General features: G+C 42.7%; 1 protein-coding gene across 7 annotated transcripts in view; it reads right to left on the reverse strand.

Annotated features, from left to right (window-relative positions):
* Nucleotides 1-16,273, reverse strand: part of TANC1 (tetratricopeptide repeat, ankyrin repeat and coiled-coil containing 1) — an 88,224-nt gene extending 71,951 nt beyond the window's left edge. The window contains exons 1-2 of one of the 7 annotated variants that reach the window (XM_074828386.1): nt 3,619-3,633; nt 3,001-3,147 (exon numbers count right to left, since the gene is read on the reverse strand). Coding sequence is in view for 1 of the 7 variants with exons in the window: in XM_074828391.1 (XP_074684492.1) it covers nt 14,062-14,080 (19 nt within the window). In the remaining 6 variants the exon portion in view is untranslated. Of the gene's footprint in view, nt 1-3,000; nt 3,148-3,618; nt 3,634-14,061; nt 14,169-15,310; nt 15,333-15,443; nt 15,466-16,142 lie in introns of those variants that run through there. The other 6 variants (XM_074828393.1, XM_074828388.1, XM_074828390.1 and 3 more) reach the window with 6 other exon arrangements.

Consider the following 16,273-nt stretch of genomic DNA (forward strand, 5'->3'; position numbering starts at 1 on the left):
CTTAGTCATTCTACCATTTGCACAGCAGTACTTAAGGACTTAACCACCTTTCAGTGTAGGATTTAATACCTCAGAAAAGCTGCATTTTAAAAGTGCATCTTGTATTTTGTAAATATTCCAAGATTCAGTCCTAAAGTTTGCAGAAAACATTCAGTTACAACTTCTTTCATTGCCTTCAAATGCATTAAGAACTTCATTGTTTACACACAGAAAAGCTTCAACATTTCCCTTTTCTGGCAAATTCAAATTCCTTTAGTTTAACTGTATTTTTCAAACGAGAAAAATAACAACAAAAATACTTAAAGGAGCAAGGTGTTACTTATGTAACAGAAATCAAGATGAGACAGTAAGTAAAAAAATCCTTTAAAATTAATACATTTTGAGTCATCACTATCTAACATTTTATAATAAAGAGGGAATGTTCCCAGATCTAAGAGACTCCTAATTCAAGAATGAACAAAAACATCTGAAAACAAGAGAATAGTGTTTTTTACTACTTTTTTTTTTAAGGTACAACTTCTGATGAGATATATTTGCTTTATTATTATTCAAATGTATGAATGAAAATGATAAAACAGATACACTGAAGAGGTCTGTCTCTGACTTCATACAATAAAAAAGTAAATGGCAGATACGATGTTTCCAATGGGCTATATTTAGCCAAATCTAAACAAGCTCACTGAAGTTAAACCGTTATTATTGAAATATTTTTCTGCAATACCATACCCTAAACAATTATGATCTTTACCCTTTGTAGATATTTCTTATGCAGGAAGATCAATACGTGCAGGAAACCAACCAGCTACACTGCATTTGTTTCATCTGTTGTTCACTCAATAATCTAATTATTATTTATCTTACCTATGAGATTTGCCACATCCCCCCCACTCTTACCTGCCACCCCTGAAAGCTATGCATCAATTTAATAGGAGACTGCAAAAGAACACCGAGGTTTCCAATTTGCTGCTCACTTCTAAATAGTGGAATTATGCCCTGAAGCACTATTAAAATACAGTGAAAGAGGTGAAAGATGAGGAAGCGCAAGAAAAACCTCGTTACCATGTTAGCTATTGGAATGTGCTTTTGCAGTAGCTTTTTCCCACCAGTCTGGTTCTAGATTTGACTTCCCAGATGTCACAGACATACCTACTCCATCCTGCAGTCACCCTGTTTTCTGCTATGCTACTCTTTTACCCTGCTGCTGCTTATTTTGGCCAGTGCCTCTGAGGACTGCCAACACAGAGGAGAAGACTGTCTCTTCACTTGACTGTTGTCCAACAGTTCTTGGCAGATACTGCAGAAATGACTGTTTATGGGTTTTAAAGATTACTGTTCCCCAGCTACCTGTTACTGCCCCAAAGCGCTGAAGAAACTGATCTTGCACTGAGGCAGATGAAGAGCACTCACAGGTCAGAAATATTAACTTCAAAGGTCATAAGCACCTGTTTGAACTAACCTGAGCGATTCAGCAATGATGTGGATAAGAATCATCAGTTGAGCCATTTGCCTGTCTACACTGGGGAAAGGGAGCAGCAGTTGTCAACAGAGGAGCCATAAAATCTTAAAGATTCGCAGCTGTTTCTCACATGAAAAATATCTGACCACAAAGAAGGTGTAGACAAATTTATTTTTCCCTTTCTCTTCCCACTCTGCTGAGTCCCTCCAGAGAAAATGCCAAGACCACCACCTTCAACCATTTTCTACAGAACTTCCCCTTTCTTCAGTTATGACTTAAAAAAAACCAAACCCAAACCAAACAAAACCCAAAAATCCCAACAAAACCCCCCGGCTTCTCATCCCTACTGAATTTATCTAATTTATCCTTGCTATTTAGGCTTCTATCTGAACCTCACCCCTCTAGCTCTTGTCATTTACAAGACAACGCCAAATTCTTCAAAGGATCAAAAGATCCACCGTGCTCTCCTAGTCTTGTCTCAGTTAGCCCAGCTCCACTTTCACCAGGACTGTCTTCTCCCTTCAATTTTATCTTTAGGTATCGCAGAAGTAAATTACCCTCTATCATGACATTGCCTTTTATTTCTAAATTCAATTAATTACCTCTCCTCTCCTCCGGATTTGCAAGACAGGGATCAGGGTACACAGATTATGCCGCAAAATAAGTTTTTGCTTCAGGGGCAAGAAGAAGGTGGGTGGGTGTGGTGAGAGCAGAATAATGAAGGGTGGGGAAGAGTAAGACTGCTTGCTACTTGTCTTCAGCAGTAATCCTCAATAAAAAGGTTTCAAAAAAAAAAAAAAAAGAAGTTGGCCCTCCTTCAAGTGGAAGGTCACTATTTGGGGAGGCATTCTAGAATGAAGTAAGGTCACAAGGTTTAAAAAAACAGTCCTGAGGAAACACCATTATGAGCATTCCAGGCAGCAACCCCTAGGAACCAGTGGATGTCACAGACACTGTCTGCACTGAGGCAGGAGTGAGCAAAGGAAAATTAAATATAACCGTAGATCTATTTTCCTTGCCTTTTCATAATGGCCACCTTCAACCCATTGCTCTCCATCCTCCCATGTGAAACACAGAAAAAGTGACAAGCCCTCCCACTTTAAAATCAATTATGAAAGGGTCAAAACAGTAGGCAAGGAAACTCATCACTTCCCAGCTGGCAGAAGCGACACCCTGCACACACTATGTCAGCAGAAAATCAGGAGCCTAAAATTAGATCAAAACTAGGTCAGAAACTGCCATTTCAGCTTTACCAGCACACAGAAAATGAAAGGAAGACAGAGATTGTTCTAACCAAAATCTTGACCCAACTCACAGTAATCAAGTCTTATTTTACCAAATTGTTGCATGCTTAGGTTACGACAGCACTGCCCTCTCCAGAAAGCACACATGAGAAGTACAGAAATAAAATGCATCTCCAGTTTCCCAGCTGTCCTAGATACAGTCCTGATTTCTAGGATGATCAACAAGCTGCTTGTAAAACAACACAACCCTTCACTCCAAACAGCCAGAAGTAAATGCAACGCCAAATGCATCCACCTTACCTCATCCAGGCTGCAGTTCAAGAAGCTTTGCAGACAAAACCCCTTTCCTTCAGCCCACCACTCCACTTCAGTTTAAACCTGCTTCCTCCACACTGCTGCAATTCCAGACACTGCTTCATGGCCCATGAAACAGAAGACAGGATCGATCTAGCAAAGCGAGAATGGGGACAGATAGCACATCGGTATCTACATTAACAGACATTTTAACAGACTGGACCTCTGGACTGTTCAGGCATCACTGCAGTTTCCAGTATATCCAGTAGAAGAGCTGTGGGTTCCCCTATTACTAAAACAAGGCTCAACAGCAGCTTGTGTGGGTTAGTCTTTGCAATTTGTATTTAAGCAAGCTGCTTCTGCTCCTGTTAAACTACATGTACTATTAAGGAATCACCATGGTCTAGATAGTTACGTGGGGGAAGAAGCAGAAGAAAGCAATCTAGACGTAACAAATATTTTTAGTGCTAAAAACAAGCAATAGCCAGAAGTAATACCTACTTTGCAAAAAATCTATCATGCCAGCACAGGCTACAAACTTCATATAACAGTACAAAACCAGCTGGCCACACATCAAATCTGTAATAATTCTAGGCAGGATTTTCAAAGGGCTACAACACCTACTTCTGATCAGGGATCCTCTCTTCTTTGTGCTGCAGCAAAGGGAAAAATACAGTTTCTCCCACAGCACCAGGAGCGATGCCTTCACCACATGAGAATTCTGAGCCCAATGACAGCTCATTTCACGTCTGCATCGCAACGTAATCCTACCAGCTGATCCAAAGCACTACCTGGCACATTGGATCCATTACACTTTCACTCTCACGTGGCTGCCTCCTCCAGCTGCGCGTGCAATTTTTACACTCTCCTCCACAGGAGAAACAGACCAAATTTCATTTAGCAGACAGCAAAATTACATCATGACAGTTGAATTATTATCAATGTTTGGTATAGGTCATTCTTTTAAGATGGTCAGTGCTTCCTCATCAGACAGCAGAGACAAAATTTGTCTACAACCATAATCCAGGATAGAACTGGCTTAACCAAAACTCAGTTTTGTTTAAGTCATACCATTTCTACTCAGACTCCCCACAAAGGATGGACAAGTTCTCCAGTCACACGATGGGTGAGTAGCCAAGGGCTACATTTATTTACCTCATGTCACTGCTGAGAAGATTATAAGGTCCACCCAGTGAGGTTGAATAGTAATGACTTAACCTTCCTAGGCTTACTAAATATCACTAAAATCCATAAGCCTAGCAAATGAACTACTGCAGCTGAGACAGGCGAACTACCATCTGCTTGTTTATTGTGGCTTTTAGGCTACAGCTCACATACAGAAACAAGTAAATTACTGTTTATTTCAACCACCTTAAAACTTCAAGGGCAGGAAGTGATCCCATGTGAAGGGATTTAATATCATAAAATACTTTATTAGAAGGAAACATAAACCAATAGCAAGGGGGATAAAGTTAAGTTTCACTTTCAACTTGCCTAACACTTTCAACTTGCCAAATACTGCAGATGAGAAATCCTGTATGTAAAAAAATACTACATAAACCTATCCAGTTATGTGCCTGTATGGAGTCTTGTTTTCAGATTTAAGATGTGTATTCGTAACTCAGATCTTGCAAAGCAGCCACTTTCGTTCCTTTTCAGTCCAAAGAACACCAACCAAGCTCTTATCAGCCTTGATATAAAACAAGAAAAAAGGGAGAAAAAAAACAGAAAAAATGGAGAAAAAAACCAGAAAAAAGGGAGAAAAAAAAACAGAAAAAAGGGAGAAAAAAACCAGAAAAAAGGGAGAAAAAACAAATCACAGACACAGACAAATCTTTTCCAAAATTAACCTGACCAAAATGAGTAACATTTTGAGAATTTCAGTGGAGTACACTGGGCAGCTCTCAAAACAGTACTCTAGGCAATATCCAAAAAAATGAGACTTCAAAGTGATCTAACACCACAGGTCTCTTCTGGACATATTAAAATAGCATGTGGTCCAACACACACATTAATTTCCAGATTTGTTTCTTTTGTCTACAAAGCTACCCATAACAAACCAGCAAACCAAAACAAGAACAAAGGGGAAAAAAAACCAAACACATTAGGCAGCTCCAGATTTGAGAAACTTCATTGTACCTCAAAATGAGAGGATTCTACCACCAGCCTACACAGAAACACACAACGTGACTGTCCTCAGTCACGTTTTTAAAAAGGGGATGTTTTAGTACACCTAAAATGCCACCTGCTGCATCTAGTGTGACAGTGGTACCACTTTGTACATGGAAAAAAAAATAAAAACCGCTGACTTCCAAAGACTTTAACAGACTCACTGATGACCTTTTCAGAAAAGGAAAACAAATTCCCTCCAAACGCTCAGTGAAATTATTTGACACTCAGGCAAAGCAGGCACCAGTGAAACCTGCCAGCACTTGACCAGCTGATGCACACCACTCAAGGGCAACACTGTGGGACCTGGTATGAAATAGATGCTTTGTGTCTAAAAGTGAAGGCTTCTTCTACCATTTCTTTCACCCACTGGAAAGTGACTTCGCAGCGAGCATGGACAATTTTCCTCACAGAACTCCGCTGTGCAATGACAGAAGAGGGGATGAGCTGAAGTAGTGCTGAGTTTATGGAGCGCGGGTGCCCATCCGCACTGCGCGCTGCCCGCCAGAAGCCATCGCCCCACCGTCCTCTTCCCCTCAGAGCCTTCAGCCCTGTCTCTGGTGGCCGGTAACTCAGCAGGGCAGATCACCGCAGGTGCTAAGAGGATCTCTCAGAAGAGGAAAAAACGTTGACACAGTTGACAGTCACTCTACGAAGGAATTTGAACTTCGAGGACAGCAGTGAAATGACTCTGCAGTGGAGGGGGCAGCAGCACAGCTCCTTCAGCTTCCCCCCGTGGGCACATCGCCACAGCCCCCACCTGCGGCCCTTGGACTGTCACTCCTCTCCTGAAACCAAGGCTGGGTCTGCTCCTGGGCACTCGTACTGGTTACGAAGGCCACCACACCAGCACGGCCACGGACGGCACCACCGCCGCAGGACCAAGCCCGCGGGCACAGGCCAGGCTGTGCCCGCCATGGAGCGTGGCTGCTCCCGCCCCGAGCTCCTTCCCAGATGGCTACGGGGGTGCCACCTGCCGCTGACCTGCCCCCACCAACCGCCCCGGCCACGGATCCCCTCGCTAAATCCAGCGGCAGACAAAGCAAGCTGTTGAAGGCAGGATGATGTCCAGAACACAGAAAAGGTGACTTTTTCATTACCACAGCTACTGTCCAAGTTTCCAATGAATCCAGTATGCCTGAGATTTTTTTTTTTTTTTTAAAAAAAAAGGTCACGCTAATACAGACAGCTGTATGTCCTTGAATGATGGTACGATGGTGCTGATAAAACTCAAAGCTTTTTTCTATTTTAGTTCCTTATCATACCTTGTTCCAGATCTCCTATACTCTTCATCCATCCTACCAGGTTATTTTCAGGATTTTATTCTCTGCTTTTTCATGGAATTCTCCTCCCTTTCAAAACACAAAAATGGTCCCTCTCCTCCAGTTTTACTAATAATTTTCTCCTAACACTACACATCTCTATTTTAGACATTGATGTCCAATACAGGTGCATGTTCTAATTTTTTTTCCCCCATGTCAGCTATCCTTAGAAATTCTGGGACAGTATGTTTTCCATAATCCCTAGTCATAAAACGCCTGATCCTGAAATGGCTGGGAATCACAGCTACTCACTTTCGCCAGCAATCAAATGCAGAGCTCCATCCAAGCTCTGTATACAAAGGACACACTATATACCTCATGCTTCACAGGCCTAAAACCAGAACTGAACATAGCTGTTATTAAGTAAGCACTTTTGCAGGTTTTAATGTGACTTTTAAAATACATTACTCTGGTTTCAAACTGATGTTGATATCTTCATTAGGATATCTATCTTCTAGCCTCAGTTACCAGAGGTAGAGTGGTATGTGTGCAACAGCAGCTTGAAATATTCACGATGACAGACAGTAACCACCCTCATTAAGACTTCTTTGATTAGGGTAGAGTTACAGAATGGCTGAGGTTGGAAGGGACCTCTGGAGGTCACCTGGTCCAGCCCCCCCGCTCAAGCAGGGCAAGTCATACAAGAAGATCTTGGAAACCCGTATTAAAAATGCAATGCAGACAGAGTTACTTCCTTCAAAGAACGCAACTGCCTAAGTGGATCTGCTAACAAACACACCCATTAGAATAAAAAAAAAAAAAGGGAGCAAGATGCAAGTCCTAAGTGATCCTCAAATGCACAAATAAGCAGGAGCACAAGGCTGAAAAACACATGAAACATACAGGGACTGTTATTGTTGTCTGGGACACGTTAGCACAACTCCACAGATACACACAAAAAGAAGGGTATAAAGTGGCAATTTAAGGGGATAGAATAAATTAGCAAGCCTGGGAATGTAACATTAACATTCCTGAGGCTGCCTACAGACCAGACATTTAAGTTACATAATCTAGAAGGTACGTGAATCAGAATGTATCTGCAGTGTACTGCCTCTGCTTCCCGAGAGCATCCCCAACTGTACTGCAGCTCGGAACACCCTGCAGGGAGGGGTAATAGCCTTATTTCCCTTTTACTTAAGAGGAGCAAAACCCGGTTTGCTCACGGTCATAACGGGCAGGTCTTTACATGCTGGTCAAAGGGGTCAGCTGTGTATTCCCGTGGCACTGTGCCAGTGCTGAGGTGGTTTTCCCTGTTTACTGAACTGCACTGCAGAGTCAGACGAGCAACAGAGATGACAGGGAAGAGAGCAGGATCTCATGGAAGGTACAGAAGGGAGCAAAAACCACTCTCTTGAATCACAACAAACTATTATATTGGCTCAACTATCTCCTGAAATCTCACCCACAGGAATGTGGCAAAGCAGAAACATTACCCTCCCTACTCCCATCTCAATCCTGGGATGCTACCTTTTACTGAGTCCTGTGAAAGGCAAACCTTCCATTTTTAATGGCTTGATTATGCTATTTTATGGACAAGACTCAGGTATTCTTCCATAGTGTACACTACAAGGAAACACTCTCAACGTCCATATTCTTCCGGTTCCTTTTCCCTTAATGAACTTCTCATTTTACTGTACGATGCAGCAGCATCAAGAGACCTTGTTACAGTGCCAGAATAAGCTCTGTTTGCACATTTACAACAGGCAGTATCTACTGCAAGGGGCTTACAAGCAAGCCCTCCAATCCTGCCACAACCCAGCATCTGTGTGAGCTCTCTTTACACAAGCAGACCACCGAAATCGGTGATTATTCGCGTGAACTAGATACATGCTTTAGCTATTACTCCTTGTCAGCCACAAGTCCACTGCAGAGCTCAAACTAGGGACTAGAACAGACATGGAACATCTCAGAGTTTGCTCTTGAAGAAAAATTAAAGGCTTGTCTATACAAGGGGAAAAGTGTTTCACATTCACACCCTGCCTCATTCTGCAATAACTCCCTGGTGTAGACAAGATCTTACATGCTCTTACCAAAAATATGAAATACCTGGCAAGCCTATATTTATTAAAATTTTACAGTTGTCCTATTGCTTACAGTAATTAAACAGCCAAGCACCGCTAAAGCCTCTAATTCAGATGCCAAAAAGCATTCCCACCACAGGCAAGTGTCCAAAAAAAAGATTTTAATCCTCAAACCCAGAATTTAACTAGTAGTAGAATACAAACTTGTACCCTTCAAAAAAATTCAAAGATTCATTAAAATCTTAGGTCTGTGTAAATCTTTACAAGTTTGCCAAGACAGTACACAATGCCTCACCTTAACCTGTTAATGGGATGCCTGCACATCCCACGTAAATCAAATGAGCCGAGTTCACCAATTTATGAAGAACAGATGTAACACCAACAAGAACTCATTTAGCTCAAAATCCGCTGAACAGAAGAAAAACTGCAAAGAAACAAAATTCAATTTTCCTCCTGAGGAAAACTAAGAATTGAAGAAAGGAGGCTCAAGTAAGGCCCAGTAAGGAGAAAAGCATTTGGTTTTCCTATTAGCAGACATAATGAAAATAGGAAGAAAGGAATCTTGTTTCTACCAGATTGAGCGACAGTGTTAGATTTCTCAGACACCCGTTACCCAGATTCTTGGAACACTTTACTGATCAGATGAGCTCTCTCAAGAAGCCCGTTTCTTCAGTGTGATCCAAGACACAACTCTGGTGGCACACACTGCTGCAGAGGAGGAAAGAGCCTTGGAAGAATCCTCTGCGCAGGCATGGGGGGGCAGGAAGGAAAAGAGGAGAAAAAACTCCTCTCTAACAAACCATTCAGTACATTCCTCTGGTGCAGACTTTTACAAAGCTTTCTACTTTAGCAGAAGAAAGTAACTTAATGTGACTTTTGCCCTCCTTTCTGTATTGTCTTTTAAAGACAAAGCGCAGTATTTTGGGGAAAAAAACCAAACAACGTTAATTAGATCTTTTCTTCCCAAACTTTCAAAATATGCCTAGTACCTCTGAAGGAGTGTAAAACTTTTCACAAAGTGCTCCTGTCACTCACTGATTGACTTACTGCAAACTTACAGAAAATATATCTGGTAATGGACCACAGTGGTACAAAAAATAGCTTAGGGAATAAACAAAAACTCTATACACACCAGCTCTGTATTCCCAGAGTTTTAAATACACCAATGAATTCTGAAACTCTACATCAGTTCGGTACATCATGCTACAAGGCGCAATGTTCCTCTACTCCATTCTACCTTTGCCAAGTATAATTTATCTGAGGACAAAGCGAAGTCTCCCCCGATGCCTTTTCATTGTCACTTGAACTTTTCAAAGCAATTCTTGCGTGCACACACAGGCTCTGTATCAGTAGTTGGGAAATGCTGAAAATTTTACTTTGTCATAGAAAATCATGTCTGCTCTTTGTGGCAGTAATATTCCTCCTGCTTCTCTTCAAACTTTCACCTTCTGGAAAATATTGTATAAAAATCCAGGAACTCAGTCCTTACTAACACAAAAAAATCCCCTTGTGACCTCAATGGGAATTTAGCCCAGTGTAGAACAGACCTTGAAGCATGTTAACTAAATAATCAACTCAACTCAAAGGCATTTCTGGTATAAAACATATTCTCCCTCCAAAATTCACATTAAGAATATTTCGTGTTTTGCTATTCTTGTTCAAAAAACAACTACAAAAAAACCACACACACACAAAAAAAGCAAAAAAACAAGCCTGAACCAAAACCAACGCACGCATTAAACTCTCTACCAACTTCCATCTCATTTAAGTTTCAAAAAACAAAGGTCACATTTTGTTTCTATTCATTCTTACTTGTATATTGTTCAAATACTAACTTGTTTGGTCAGAAATATAGATTCTAAGGAAAGGGTTATCTGTTAGGAAAGAAATGGATTCATTTCATTGTAAATGACTAAAAGAAGAAAAGCACAATCTTTAGACTACCCAAATTCTAATATTTTTCCAGATCAAACAAAGCTGAAGCAGTTTAATCTGGACTCTCTCTTTTCAGCAATTAAACACCTCAGCTATTTTAAGTGCAACAGCTTTGAATTTGACTTAAAACTATCAGCTTTTGACAAGTCATAGATATTTAATAATTAATACTTATTATATTAAGTACATGGCAGCAAAGTTCCACCAGAACCTAACACAGCATTTAAAGATGCAAAACTACTCTAAACTAAACCGAGGTCCCCACAGCCTAACCCCAGCCATATAGCTGCAGAGTTCTCATTTACACACAAATATACACATCAAAAACTTTCTTTCGGGGCGTTTCCTGTGTTGCTAACAAGATCCAGCTTCTCTCCTGCTGGATCTAAATATAACCAAGATTGAGTCAAAAAAAAAAGGCAACAAACCAAGCAAAAAACACCACCAACAAGGCAAAAACAAAACATAAAATCCAACCCCCACCCTATACATAACTTCAATGCAACGCAGAAAACATTTTACAGGCACCTTTGCTTTTAAAGCTGTTAATTATCAAATATATGAAATATGCAGCAAACAAGCAGCAGCCCCTCAGCCTTTCGCCCTACACATTTCTGAAACTGCACATTACATGCTCCCAGGTACAGCTAACACAATCACGAAGAGCATTTGCTGTTCTTTCCGTGTAGGGAGCAAGCGACCTTCCCGGAGGCAGGCAGAGGCTGGGCCAGCAGCCGAGGCTCCCCAGCATGGCCGGGAGAGCTTCGCCAGTTGAATTAGAGGACTAGCCACAGCAGGAGCTTGGATTAAGCCGAAAAGACTCCTTAGAAAGTCTTCAGACTTTGTGACAAACATGCTAATTCTTGGAACACTTTGATTACAGATTTGTCTGAGCTAGAGTGGGGGAACAGGCAGGTAGAAGGGAAAGGGTAAGCAACAACTGGAAGGGAAGGAGGTCCAACGTCCACGCTTCGGACCCCAGCTGTGACCTCACCCCTTCACACACCGCCGCTGGCCCAAGGGGCATTTGCCAACGCGGCTCCTCCTCGAGGCTGCCCACATGGCCGTTCTTACGCCACCAGCACAACCATGGCACTCCCCACGCCACGCTGAACGCGGCATGCACTCACCCTCCACGCATTGATTGGTTAATTCTTACAAATCTGGAATATGACACATCTTTTTTTTAAAGAAAGGTGTTAAATTTGAGTAATACTTGGATCACTAATCAGAAGGGAAATTCTACTGCGTGCCGAAATGAGAGTGTGAACAATTCCACTTTTGGCTATGGAGTTTTTTCTCTTTTAACACCACCCTGTTTTAGAAATCTAAAACATAGAAATCTGCATTTATTGATAATTCACAAGTTCTAACTTTAAAGCAACACCATGAATTTAAGGCAGCTGATAAATGCAGAGAGATTCAAAATACGTATCTGTAGCTTCGTACCTTCTGTGGTTACAATATTTAAGATCTCTAAAAACTAGAAGTTGCATCTAGTTTTCCAGTTTCATACACATCTAGATTAGCTGAATTCACCACAGTACACAAGGAAGAACTAGATCACTTAAAGAACAGCCCTATTCCCAAAATAATTTTGGTCATCTGGATTGCAGAAGTGCCCAAAAGCACTTCACAAAGCAGTGCTTCCCTAAGTCACCACACAATCACTAAAAAAACCATAACCCCTACACCTGTTGACACAGAGTATTTACAGAAAAAGGTCAAATGTGCAGTAATTTATTGAGCATTGCCACCAACTGCAACAACATTGAGATCCTAAAAGCAGCTCTTGATTTGACCTCAAAGACATTCCCATTTCTGCTAGTGGCTGTGCCAAGATCTCATTTACTGATACCACTGAGCTGATCCCTGTTTAAGACCCAACGAGATTCTCAAGCATCGTATCGCCTACAAAGCCTAGCCCTGTTCTCTGCGAACACTTAAGAACTGACATCCCATGCGACAAGACACCAATGAGGAGACACTTCAAATCTGGCAAGCTGGCTGATCTGCAAGGCATTTCATCCAACAAGCTAGCGGAACTTCTGCTTTCAAATTGGCACCCTCATTAAGAGATTATTATTCCAGATCAAGAAGAGAAAATAAGTGAAATACTAAATTGGAGATGGCACTACCTCAGGAAGTAAAGCACGTATTCCAGCAACTACTCCCAGTCACACAACAGAGAAATAACTCTAACAGACACTTTTTGTTACCTGGCCTTCTGCTTCCAGACCCCTGTGAATGTTACTCAGGCACAGGAGCGTCTCCACACACTCTACGGGGAGGCCAAGCACTGAAGTCAAGATACTGCAGAGCTTAATATTCCAGAACCAAAGTGCCTTTACAGATTAAGCCTGTAGCTTAATGGGCCTCCACTCGGTGGGTGGAGGGAGCAAAAACAGAATTGCCGACACATGGCAAGAGAAACAGGACTTTAAAAAGTTAAAGCCGTCACATTAACATGAACGACAACACATATATTTCAAGAGGCAGGAGTGACGAGGACAAATGAAGAAGTCTATACAGTGATGATCACCTACACAGCACAGAAACCTGAAATAACTACAGAGCAAACTCTGCAGGATTAGTCTCCTTATGCGGCTGAAAGACGGGGCACAGGGAGAGGAAGCAACAGGGCGTTTTAGCTGTGATGAGGGGATCAAAGGCACGCTCTTTTGCTGAAGCACAAACCTGGATGGCAGAAAACCTGTGTTCCAGTGCAGACTCTCCCTACTTAAAATTGTCTCCGTCCTAGGTAAGCAGGAAAGGATTGCTTTAAAGGTGCATGGTGAGGCTCTCAAAGGTGTATGGTGAGGCTAAATACAGAAAAGAGAGCGCCTCATGATCTCTGTAGTGTATACTTAGATAAATGATCTAATCAGGTATCAGATGCTGAAACATCCTTATAGAATTCCCTAAATACAATGAATACCAACGGATTTATTCAGTCATGCTAAACAGTGAATTTTAAAAGGAGAAGGTAGTAAGAGAGAGCATAGGAAGTCGACACATGAATATTAGGCCACACAATAGATATTTTTCATTACTGAGCAACTGATCCCTTTACTGACTTCCCTTCAGGACAAGATCAGAGAGTTTAAGGCTCCACCAAAACAAACTTTTTTTTCCTTTTTTAATTTTTTCTTCTAATAGACAAGGTACTTTTCAAACTAAAGTTAAATACAAACCCAAATGCTCTCAGGATCATGGACTGTTTCAGTGCTTGCTTTGGGGTTTATTTTCACTTTGGTGTTACATTATGCCTTACTTACTCAGACGTGAGTTTTCTAACAGCAGTGCCTCCCAGACATGAACATATTTTTAAAAAATAAGACCTTACATTTTTTAGGCCATGTGCTTTTATCATTTTCTATCGCCATACCTTTCTGATAAATAAACTCTCCAACCACAATGTTAAGTCTTGGGAGCTGAAAGCAACCAAAAGACATGAACTAACCCAGTTTTCTCAAACCTTACCCACACACAAAACCCAAACCTGACCTTTCTCTGTTTTTCTGGAAAACATGAAGATCTAGCTCCTGGTAGAGGAGTCAAAACAGCATCTCTACAGAAAAATCTTAATTTTAAAACCATTAATATAAATTTCAACTTACAGATGTTTATGGGTGTCATTACAAATAACCAACAGATCAGGTTGATGTTCTTACACAGAGAAGAGTTTGAAGGCTTGCTGATTAATCTTTCATCTTCAAAGAAAGGTTTAATCTTGATGACAGTAAGAAGTTCAGCTAAAGGAAAACAGAACACCTCTGCTAAGGCTGCTTAGCTGTCTTCAAAAGTACATACTCAGATCACAAAGTTGCTATGGCATCAACTTTAGGACTGTGGTTAGACACAGAAAATGTCTTTTTCCTACAGACTGTTATGGGAAGCTGAGCAATTTTGGCCATGAACCAAATATGTTTTGGCTCTAAAGTAGACATAACTCATCACCATTTGGACATTCCAATGCTTAGCTAAACTGAGAAAGCAAGACAACCAGCACTTCAGCACATCCATGTAAATGAAGCTCTAAATACACTGTACTAGCAACAGCGAAAAGAAACTGTATTTGCACTTACCTTGTTTACTAGAGTTATTTAATAACGTAATACTATTTTTCCAGCACTTAGCTGTCAGATGAGAACAAATGGGAAAGGTTCATTTTTGGCAACTGCGTATCAAACTACAGCGGGAGGAAATTCTGTAGGGTTCGAGGTACCACATTGATTTCCCTCATTCCTTGGCATTTTTAATTTTATAAGCATCAGGCTATTTTTAAGCAACAGCTATCAAAAATACAAGCTAACATAGGACTTTTGCACGTACTGAATAATCCTGCAAAACTCTCAAGCAGCCAGGATGAGTAAAACATTTACCATACTCTAAACCAGCACACCTCTTGCAAACTCTTTTACACCCAGCAATGACAGAAGCCCAAAGCAAACCTCCCACATCCCCAACTGTTCGCTCTCCAAACAGTAAAGCGGCGTTTGCTTCATCAGTTGGAAAATGTGACCTCTGAAGCAGACCAGACAAGTGCCACTTTCACACTGCCACGGAAGGAGAGAAGGAGGTGGGTACAGAGCAGAGAACAGGGCTGCAGGGACCCACTCAATATCACACTGAAGCAGATCAAAACCCTCTTTTTTCCCCCCCAGGGCTCAACCTCACAGAAGGATGTCACCAGTTACATTCTGTTTTTGAAAACAATCATTTAGAACCCAGTTTACTCTCTGCCCAATAAATATGTGTTATGAATCTAGGGCAAACAAATAACTGAAATAACACTACTGGAAAATCAGAAAGCTTTGGAGAGCATACTATAAAAAGCACGGTTACTATATGTTGTTAGTAACTCACATGTGAAAAGACAAATCAAATTATCCTTTTATCATTTCATTCTTGAGATCACAGAAGGCAACACTGATGACCACCAAGGGCAGGACCTTCCACTTTAGTCGCCAAAACAAGGTCATTACCAATGGATACGCACATGCCCCCGCACCATCCGTTCCAGTCTGAAAAGGTAAACAGCTGAACATCTCCCTCCGTGCCAACTTCTCGCAGATCAGCCACCCGCCCTACCAGCCCTATTCGGTAACTTCAGCTGCCACACTCGTGTGAATGAGACAACCGCCGCATGTTTCCCGTTCTCCGCAGAGTCGTCTTCACATTTTACTATCAAAACCAGGTAACCGCAATGAAATCAAGTTTTCCTGAAAGCAAGATTTTTTTTTTTTTTCCCCCCTTCCAGAATCTCTGCTAATAAAGGAATGGAAATGGCACTAGTCACAGAAACGTGAAAGTATGTGCCGGGGAGGCGGAAATCCCGGCGGCGCTGGCACCGCCAGGCCTCGCCCCTACGGGAGCGCCTCCTCCAGCCCGCGCCGGGCCCGGCCGGACCCCGCCGGCCCCCCCACGCCGCGCCCTTCCGCGCTCCTGCCGGCCCTGCCCCCGCTGTGCCGGCCACGGCCACGGCCGAGGCCCCGCCGCGCCGGCACGGGGGCAGGCGCCGCCTCACACCCGCCGCCCGCCTCGGCCCCCTCAGCCCGACGTGCCCGTACACGCTCCTCGGTCAGAAAGTTTCACTCGCGCCCCCGCCGGGCCCCGCGCAGCCCCCGGAGAGGCCGGGCGGAGGGTGCGCACCGGCGGGGAGGGGGAGGAGGAGGAGGAGGAGGGAGGGAGGACTTACCGCGGGGCGCAGCCCCCCCAACCCAGGGCTCCTGCGGCGCAGCCCGGGCAGGGCTCGGCTGCTCGGCGGCCGGCCCGGCGCCTGGGCGGGATGAGCTCAGCGGGAGCGGGCGGCCGCGGCCCCGCCCCGCG

This window comes from Strix aluco, chromosome 6, assembly GCF_031877795.1.
Source record: "Strix aluco isolate bStrAlu1 chromosome 6, bStrAlu1.hap1, whole genome shotgun sequence".
In the NCBI taxonomy this organism is placed as follows: domain Eukaryota; kingdom Metazoa; phylum Chordata; class Aves; order Strigiformes; family Strigidae; genus Strix; species Strix aluco.